Genomic DNA, 9,747 nt, shown 5'->3' with positions numbered 1-9,747 from the left:
GACTCTAACTTTCAGTTTGGGCGAAGGTGGAAGTGGGCGAGGAAGGAATGCTCTCAAAACACAAAACTTTGTTGACTTCAAAGCTTGGGTTTTTTTCCAGGCCTACCTGTGGGAGTCTCTTTTCAACCTTGCTTTTCTCCCCCCACCCTTTCCCATAACACTCCTGGACCCCAGAGAGAGGGGGGGCTGCTTTGGCCCCCCACGACCCTTTTCTGCGAAGCCCAATGCCAAAACTCCCATCGGTCCATCGCGCCTCGATCTTTGAAGGGGCTTGTCAAAAAGCAACTTTCTCCTGAACCAAATAGGCAGCCCGGAGAAGTTGGGGGGGGGAGGGCACGAAGGAATCAAAGACCCTCTCCCTCCCCCCCTCTCTTTCTGATTTTCTTTCTCCCTCCCTTTCTCTCTTTCCCACTCCCTCTTTCTCCCTCCCTCCCTTTCTCTCTTCCTCCCTCCTCTTCTCCGTCTCCCCCACACACCCTCTCACCCTCTTTCTAACTCACCCTCTTTCTCCCTCTCTCTTTCCCTCCCTCCCTCTGTCTATCTTTCTCCCCTATCTCTCTCTCTCTCTCCCTCCTTCTCTCTTCCTCCATCTTTCCCCTCCCTCTCCCCTTTCTCCCTCCCTCTTTCTTTCCCTGTCTCCCTCTTTTTCCCTCTCTTCCTCCCTCCCTCTCTCTTTCTCTCTCTCTTCCTCCCTCACTCTCACTTTATTTTTCTCTCCCTCTCTCTTTCTCTATCTTCCTCCCTCCCTCCTTCTCCCTCCCTCTTTCTCTCTCTTTCCCTCCCACCCTTTCTTCCTCCCTCCCTCCTTTCCCCCCTCCGTCTTTTTCTCCCTCTCTCTTTCTCCCTCCCTCCCTCCCTTTCTTTCTCTCTCTTTCTATCAGCCGGGCTGGCAGAGAGCGGACGGCCTCCGCCGACCTTCCTGGCCCAAACCAGGGGCTCATCAGGGCCGAGCCGAGCCCTTGGCGGCCGCCCTCTCCCCCTTCCCCAACCCCCCTCCCTCCGACATCCCCGAGCCGAGCATCCTCCGCCCTGCCGGGACCCCGCAGTGCAACCGGGGCGCTCTCCCGCCCCCGCACCGCCCCCTCGCGCTCCACACCTGCCCGGCTCCAATCGATCCGGCGGCCAGGGCGGGATTTTGGGTGGAGGGGGGAGGCGACTCACCGGGCTGCTCGGTCGGGAAGCTCCGCGCCGGGCAAAGCAGCGGCAATAGCAGCGGCGGGAGCAGCAGCAGAAAGCCGCGGGCGCTCGCCGCCGTCCGCATCCCCGCCGGCGGAGCGGAGGCTCGGGGGCCGCTCCGGCTTATGGAGGCTGCGAGGCGGGCCTGGCCGTCCCGGGACCACCCCCGCGGGGAGGAGGAGGAGGAGCCGCCGCCGACTCCGCTCCCCGGCCAGCGCTCCAGCCCCGGCGGCTTAGGGGGACTGGCTTGGCCCGGCTGGATTAGAAGGAGGGGCCCTTCGAGGTCTGGTAGTCCAACCCCCGCTGCTCATAGAAACCATAGAAGATTGACGGCAGGAAAAGGCCTCCTGGCCCATCCAATCTGCCCTTATACTTCCTGTATTTTATCTGAGGATGGATCTGTGTTTATCCCAGGCGGGTTTAAATAGAATAGAATAGAATAGAATAGAAGTTTTTATTGGCCAAGTGTGATTGGACACACAAGGAATTTGTCTTTGGTGCAGATGCTCTCAGTGGACATAAAAGAAAAAGAGACATTTGTCAGGAATCATGAGGTAAAACACTTAATGTACCTCATATAGTATAGAATAGAAAGAAAATAGAGAATAGAATAGAATAAAATTATTTATTGGCCAAGTGGGATTGGACACACAAGGAATTTGTCTTGGTGCAGATGCTCTCAGTGGACATAAAAGAAAAAGAGACATTTGTCAGGAATCATGAGGTAAAAAACACTTAATGATTGTCATAGGGTACAAATCAGCAATTAGGAAACAATAAATACTAATAGAAATCTTAAAGAAACAAGTTACAGTCATACAGTCCTAAGTGGGAGGAAAAGGATGATAGGAATGATGAGAAAATACTAGTAGTAAAAGTAATGCAGACTTAGTAAATAGTTTGACAGTGTTGAGGGAATTATTTCCTTAGCAGAGTGATGGCGTTTGGGGAAAAACTCCTTGTGTCTACTTGTTTTGGTGTGCAGTGCTCTGTAGTGAAGTTTTGAGGGTAGGAGTTGAAACAGTTTGTGTCCAGGATGCCAGGGGTCAGTAAATAATTTTACAGCCCTCTTTTTGACTTGTGCAGCATACAAGTCCTCAATGGAAGGCAGGTTGGCAGCTCCGAGTCCTCGGAGAGGGGTGGCATACAAATCTAATAAATTATTATTATTATTAATAATAATAATAATAATAATAATAATAATTGTTTTTTCTGCCCTTCTGATTCTCCTCTGAAGTCTGTGTCGGTCTTGTTGGGTTGCAGAACTAAACCAGACACTTATGTGATAAACAGAAATGCACAGAAAATCGATACTCCTGGTACAATTTATTTATTAATAATAATAATTTATTTATTAAATTTGTATGCCCACCCACTTCCAAAGGATTTAGGGCGGCTTACAGCAATAAAATAACACAAACAATGTAAACAGTTGAATCATAATAATAGCAATAGTATAAAACCCTATTAAAATCTCACTCATGCAATCATATTTATTTATTTGATTTTTTAAAATCACGTTATACATCCCAATCAAATCTTACTTAGGCCAGAATTAAAAGAATTCTTGCCGGTATGGGGAATTTTGGGAATTGAAGTTCATATATCATAAAGTCATGAAATATTTAGTATATCAGTACAATATACACTACCCAAAAAAATAAAGTGAACACTTAAAAAACAGAATATAATTCCAAATAAATCAAACTTCTGTGAAATCAAACTGTCCACTTAGGAAGCAACACTGATTGACAGTCAATTTCACATGAAGTTGTGCAAATGCAAGTTGTGCAAATATTCAATAATTGTGCAAATATTCAATGATTAGTAATATTTCAAAATATTTCATTTATTCAGATCTGGGATGTGTTCTTTAAGTGTTCCCTTTATTTTTTTGAGCAGCATATAAGTATTTTAGCTCTTCTAACAAAATAAGATTACTGTAACTGTTTTTTAGTATTGGATTTTGTTGTACTGTTTTACTGCTGTTGTTAGCCGCGGAGAGGGGCGGCATACAAATCCAATAAATAATAAAAATAATAAAAGCATGATTAAATATATACAAGTATATAAAATGCAATGAAGCTCAAATGAAAAATATGTTAGGATGTATCAATGCAGAACTGTACTCATTGCTTTTTTTTTAAAAAAATGAAAAATTAATAAACTTTATCTATGTTTCTTCTAAAAAAAGTCACCAATTTTTGGGAGGGTGACAGGCTTTTAATATAATTTTCTGGGCGTAAGCTAAACGCAAGGGTTTATTTGCAAATTTAGCAGTTTCCACGTGTTCTGAAAACTCCATAATTCGAATAAATCACGACCTTGTTTTTCCACCAGCACCCGCTGCTGCCATCTATTGGCCAGGGCTGTGAAGTGCCGTTCTTTTTACCGCTTCGTTTTATTGGATGCCGAGAGCAGCCTTACGGGCCAATCGGGGTTGCGGTCGAGAAAGTGGGAAGAGCGACGACTTACAGCGCCTTTCAGTATCATAGACGCAAGGTCTGGGCTGCAACGTTTTGAAGGCCTCTAGGTGGCAGCAGACCGCAGTTCCGCCAGCTTTAACAATAGGGACTATCCCAGATCGGTTCACAGGGCTTTTTCCATAAAGGTTCAGCGGCCCTTCTATTTCTGTCTCTCTATGATATAACGTCGACGACGTCCCTTGACATGCCTCGTTTTAGATTGGACAACGCCACCAGGTGAGGCCCGCCCCTCTCAGAGGGACTGCTTCGCCATTGGCAGAAAGGGCGCCCTCCGGGCAAAGGACGTCATTTCCGAAGCGGCCGGAAGTTGGCAAGGGGCGCCGTCTCCGCCATGGCGGGCGGTGGACCGATTTGTTATGCGCTCCTGTGTGGTCAGGCGGCGCTGTTGCTGGGCAACCTGCTCCTGCTGCAGGGGGTCTCCCGGACCCACCAGCACAACGCGACCGAGAGCCCCGCCGGCGCCGGCGCTCGAGAGGCCGAAGGGCAGCCGCGGCCCCCTCACGCAACTCCGGCTAGCCAATGGGAATACCAAGGCCCCTACGCGCCGCTGGTCCTCTGCGACCGCCTGTGAGGACGGGTGGGCGGGCGGGGCTTGAGGCGCGGGGTGGGCGGGACCGAGCCTATTTAAGCGGACGACTAATGTTGGGGGGGGGAAACAGTCCTGCAAGACGGCGGGGGCGGGGCCAATGCTATTTAAATTGAGGGGCGGGGCGAAATGCAATTTTTAAAAAATGGCGCTGCAGAAGCGGGGGGAGGGGTGTTGTAGCAACCAATTGTCACATTTATTTTATTTGTTTTGTCAACTGAAGATATGATATTAGGATATATGATACCAGTAAAAGTCAAAAATTTGAAGAGTACAGTATTAGAAATAATAATATTCAAATACATGAAACTAGTAAAAATGAAGAACAGATGTCTTTCCCCACCCTCATTAAAGAAAGGTGCCTCAAAGATTGTTTTTTTCTTTTTTTGAGGTTTTCTTATTTGATAATATTATATAAGTTCTATTAGAGTGGGTTTTTTAATGGAAGAAAGAGAAGCATCCATTGAAATGATTAATAGAAAAAGAAAAAATTATATAGCTTTTATTTTAAGCATGGTTTTAGTGTTTGGACTTATGTACTGTTTTTTATACTGTTGGAGAAAAATAAAATCTATTTGGAAGAAAGGCTGAATCATGGGAGTTGGGAGAAGTCTCCTAGAGGTCCCCCTTCCTTTTGGGTCAGGGTTACCTGGTGCATATTGGGTGTGTTTCTAGCCAACATGATTAGCAAAAAAAAAAACCAAGAAAAACCTAAAGCATTGATGGTGAACCTATGGCATGGGTGGCACATGGAGTCATGTCTGTTGGCAAACAAGCTGTTGGCCTAGCTCAGCTCCAAAGTGCATGTGTGTGCCAGCCAGCTGATTTTTGGCTCGCACAGAGGCTCTGGGGGGGCATTTTTGACTTCCAGAGAGCCTCCTGGGGAATGAAGGAGGGCGTGTTTACTCTTGCCTGGCTCCAGGGAAGCCTTTGAGCCTGGGGAGAGTGAAACACGAGCCTAATGGGCCCACCAGAAGTTGGGAAACAGGCCATTTCTGCCTTCAGTGGGCTGGGGAAGCTGTTTTCACCCTCCCCAGGCATTGAATTAAGGGTGTGGGCACTTGTGCATGAACAATACCATGTGGCAGGCTCTTTTAGCACCCAAGGAAAAAAAGGTTCGCCGTCACTGACCTAAAGCCTTCTTCCTGCATGGAGTAACAGATTAAGAGTTGGAAGGGGTCTTGGAGGTCATCTAGTCCAACCTTTGGCTACCAAACGGTCTCTGAACACAATCCAAAGTGTAGGTTATTACCCCTACATGGCTTAGGACCAGATTATTTACAGGACCTGCCTTACATCTCCCAGCAACCGGTGAGGTCGCACAGAGTCGGCCTTCTCCATGTCCTGTCGGCCAAGCATTGCCGGCCGGTGGGACCATGGGGGAGAGCCTTCTCTGTTGCAGTAGGGAATAGATGGACCTCTAGATGTTGCTAAAGTAGAGCGCCCACCTCAACTAATGCCAAAGGTGTAGCAAGAATGATTCATTTAACAATGGTGCCACGAAAGGTTGTTAAGGGGACAAAACCCACCTAACTCTCTTGCTTAGCCACAGAAACTTTGGCCTCAATTATGGGTGTAAATTTAAAGATTGGCTGTATCAAAAATGCAACTTTGGAGAGTGGTTTCTCAAATCTGAACTCACGTTTTTGATCTATATGCAGCCCTGAAGAATTTATAGAATGTGATGCTCCTGTGGACCATTATGGAAATACAAGCGCACGGGATGAATTAGGTTACGGCTGTCTCAAGGTGAGCAATGGAGGTCATCCCATTGACTTTTTCTATATAAAGAACACTTGAGTTTCAATTTGTAAAGGAACACATAACCAAGGAAGGTCGGCTCATAAATCTTCCGATTGTCCTGCTATCTTCTGTCCTCGTAACAGATCGGTGGCCAAGCGTACAGTGACGTCAGCCACACTCGAGTCCTCTGCAGGGCATTGGATGGCATTGAGTGCGCAGGGCAGCGAACCTTTCTCCGCGGGAACAAGCCATGCATAAAGTGAGTTCCTCCTGGTAAATGTTTGTGGTTTCCGGTGGTGGGGCAGGACGCCAATGCAGGAGACAGGTGCGGCTCACCTTAGTAGTAATGTTCCGTTTCGGTTTTGTGAACCTCTCTGCTCATCAGTAAAAGCTGGAGACGTAATTCCTACAGTGCCGTCTAATGTCGTCTGGCGGGCCCCAGGGGAAGAGCCTTCTCTGTGGGGGGCCCGGCCCTCTGGAATCAACTCCTCCCAGAGATTAGAACTGCTCCCACCCTCCTTGTCTTTCGTAAACTACTCAAGACCCACCTGTACCGCCAGGCATGGGGGATTTGAGACACCTTTCCCCCAGGCTTATTATAATTTATGTTTGGTATGTATGTGTTGTCTGGTTTTAATATGGTAGGGTTTTAGTTATTTCTTTTAATATTTGATTTGTGCCACTATAATATTGTTTTTATCATTGTTGCCGCCCCGAGTCTTCGGAGAGGGGTGGCATACAAATCTAATAAATTATTAATAATAATAATAATAATAATAATAATAATAATAATAATAATAATAATACAGCCGTCACCCACTGGTGGTCCACAATAAAATTTTGACGGTCTACAGAAAAATTATTTGCATTTTTTATATTGCGCTAATGAACACTTGTGTTGCTGTAGAATCTTCCCCTTCTGGGACTTTTTCTGCGGGTCCGACTTGGTGTCTGCTTCAGCTTCCCAGTGTGGGGCTTTGGGCGAAGGCTGGAGGGAAGTGCCACTGGCGGCGAAGAGCCGGAGGGCCTCATTCCAGTGGGACGGCATCCTGGCCTGGAACTGGCTGACCATCTCAGCCCAATGAGCCTCCAAGCGCCGGTAGCTGGCCTTACACAAATTTTCCCTCTGCTTGGAAAGCCTATGCTCCCAGTCCTCAGTGAGGTGCGTCTGCTGAGCCTCCATTTCGGACAGATCCCATTGAACTGAGCCAGCTGTTTTCCCAACTCTTTCTCAGGGTGGCTGCTTAGCTCCAACAACTGCTTCCTGTCGGGGCCCTAAGGTTTGACACCCCTGCATTAGAGATCGCTGTGCATAATACCCCCAACCTTCCTTTGAACATTTCTTCCCCTTCTCTTGGTGACTTTTGAATTCCAGATACACCGGACACTACTTCATTACCACCCTCCTCTACTCCTTCTTCCTGGGCTGCTTTGGAGTCGACCGCTTCTGCCTGGGCCACACCGGTACAGCTGTGGGGAAACTCCTGACCCTTGGAGGGCTCGGCATTTGGTGGTTTGTGGACCTGATTCTTTTAATTACCGGGGGACTCATGCCCAGCGATGGGAGCAACTGGTGCACCATTTACTGAAAAGCTTGTCGCTCCGGTTGTGACTCCATCGGGCAGCCTTGCTTACAAGGCCTACCGCCGGAGGCGAGATCCATGGCGACCAAAGAGACTGGAGGGGTCGTATTTATTTTCCCATGGAACTGAGATGGAGTTGAACGGAAAACAATGCCAACCAGAATTTCTGCGCTATATACCTCATCGTTTCAAAGTCGTTCTCCTCCTTACAGGAAAACTGTATATATATATATATATATATATATATATATATATATATATATATATATTTATGAATTTCGTGCCGTTTTCGACGTGTCACGCCTCACTCCTGTATTTCAGCTTGCGCCATGGTAGTTGCTGTAGATGCGCGCACATCCCTGGGTTCCTATTGTTGTGAGTTTAGAAGTTTTTATAATTAGTCAACTTGGCTGGAATTAGCTGGCAGGAAGTTGCAAGCTTTAAGGCTGCACTGAAAGATGGCGATGTTTATTTACTTGCAACTTTAGAAGAGTGTCACTCCTTTCCCCCTTAAGCCAGAAGTCCCAAAATAAAGTCCCTCTTTATGTCTTTGCACATAATCTCCAACAATCCTTCTCCGTTCTTAACTCTCATTTTACAATAGAGGTATGGAGAAGAAAGAGTACCTTTCTTTAGGTACTCATCTGTAACTTATTTAAAGTCAATTCCAACATCTGCTTCGGCGGTGAGTTAATCCCGGTTTTTAGAACTGGTAGCGGCAGCAGGAGGTTCCGGCCACTCGCCCGGGACATTTCTGTGCATGCACAAAAGCATCACACGTGCGAACCTGTGGCAAACAAATTCAGAACCCACCACAGATGTGCTTGTTAACTCAAAAGGCAGTGTCTTTCATGTCTTAAACCAAGGTTGGGGGTCCATGGACCTCTTGTGACGTGTGAATTTCAATTCCCAGAATTCCTGAGCCAGCCAAGAATTCTGGGAGTTGAAGTCCCCAAGTCCTAAGAGGGCCATAGTTTTACACACACACACACACACACACACACACACACACACACACAAAAACAGTGACATATCTTCCCCCACCTTAAGATAAAATTGTTGGAGACAGATTTTTAAGACAAATCGCTCCTTCTAACATAGAAGCTCTAGTTTCTTAATCAAATCTCCACATTTAGAATCCGGACCAAGTTAAAAAATAGTAGATGTCCGAAAAATAATCCATCTAATATCAGTTGCAAGCAACAGGATCAGGTTCCCCGTTTCTATTCTGTGACACTGAATGGCAGTTTATAGGATATTTACCTTTCAACAGCTGAAATCAAAATGTATTCCTTTTTTGCAGTATAATGAAACGTGATGGACGGCTGAACCTATTGTGTTGCATAATAAGAGTAAAAAGTCTCAAAGTGCCAAGACGTGACGGGTGTTCTTTGTAACGTTTCGAGGTACCTTTAAAAGGGAGAGGCAGTCTGACATAGTATATTTGGTAATAATTGCTCCGTCATCCATACATAAGCAGTCGGGAATCAGGGAATTCCCCATGGATTCTGTTATATTGTCTGATTTTTGCCACTGAGCCTGCAATACGTCCAGAGACAATGTGAAACTCCAGAAAATGAGTCATAAGATATTTGTGGGGGTGGGGGTGGTAGTCCGTTGTAACTTTGAATGGTTGCTCAGTGAGGAATTGCAAGCTCTATTATAGATTGCATAGGGCCATGATGGCGAACCAGGTGGTACACAGAGCCTTCTATTGTATCTATCCTCTATCACTCGCTTTCTCTCTCACACACACAATCTCTCTATTATATCTCTATACTAATCTACCGACTCTCATCTACCAGAATCACGGAAGAATCTTAGTTCATCTTTGGCTCTCCCCCTCCCCTTGATGCTTTTATTTATTTATTCGTTTATTAGATTTGTATGCTGCGCCTCTTCGTAGACTCGTGGCGGCTAACAATAGTAAAACAACATATAACAAATCTTAATATTTAAAATAACTAAAAAAAACCTTATTAAAAACCAAACATACACACAAACATACCATGCATAAATTGTATAGGCCTGGGGCAGGGGTCTTCAAACTTGGCAACTTGAAGACTTGTGGACTTCAACTCCCAGAATTCTCCAGCAAACATAGCTGGCTGGAGAATTCTGGGAGTTGAAGTCCACAAGTCTTCAAGTTGCCAAGTTTGGGGACCCCTGGCCT

General features: G+C 46.1%; 2 protein-coding genes across 2 annotated transcripts in view; one reads left to right on the top strand and one right to left on the bottom strand.

The window, feature by feature from the left end:
• Positions 1-1,400, bottom strand: part of ADAM9 (ADAM metallopeptidase domain 9) — a 34,141-nt gene extending 32,741 nt beyond the window's left edge. The window contains exon 1 of the mRNA XM_070765440.1: positions 1,162-1,400. Coding sequence (XP_070621541.1) covers positions 1,162-1,261 — 100 coding nt within the window. The 5' untranslated portion in view covers positions 1,262-1,400. The remainder of the gene's footprint in view (positions 1-1,161) is intronic.
• Positions 1,401-3,941: 2,541 nt separating this feature from the next.
• Positions 3,942-8,948, top strand: TM2D2 (TM2 domain containing 2). The gene is made up of 4 exons (XM_070765445.1): positions 3,942-4,229; positions 5,910-5,997; positions 6,135-6,250; positions 7,367-8,948. Exons 1-4 carry the CDS (start codon positions 3,994-3,996, stop codon positions 7,578-7,580), a joined length of 654 nt encoding a protein of 217 aa, XP_070621546.1. The 5' UTR covers positions 3,942-3,993; the 3' UTR covers positions 7,581-8,948.
• Positions 8,949-9,747: the final 799 nt, after the last annotated feature.

This window comes from Erythrolamprus reginae, chromosome 12 (genome assembly GCF_031021105.1).
Source record: "Erythrolamprus reginae isolate rEryReg1 chromosome 12, rEryReg1.hap1, whole genome shotgun sequence".
Taxonomy (NCBI): Eukaryota; Metazoa; Chordata; class Lepidosauria; order Squamata; family Dipsadidae; genus Erythrolamprus; species Erythrolamprus reginae.
The sequence above is the reverse complement of the archived record's forward strand: the minus strand, read 5'-3'. Positions and strand labels throughout refer to the sequence as shown.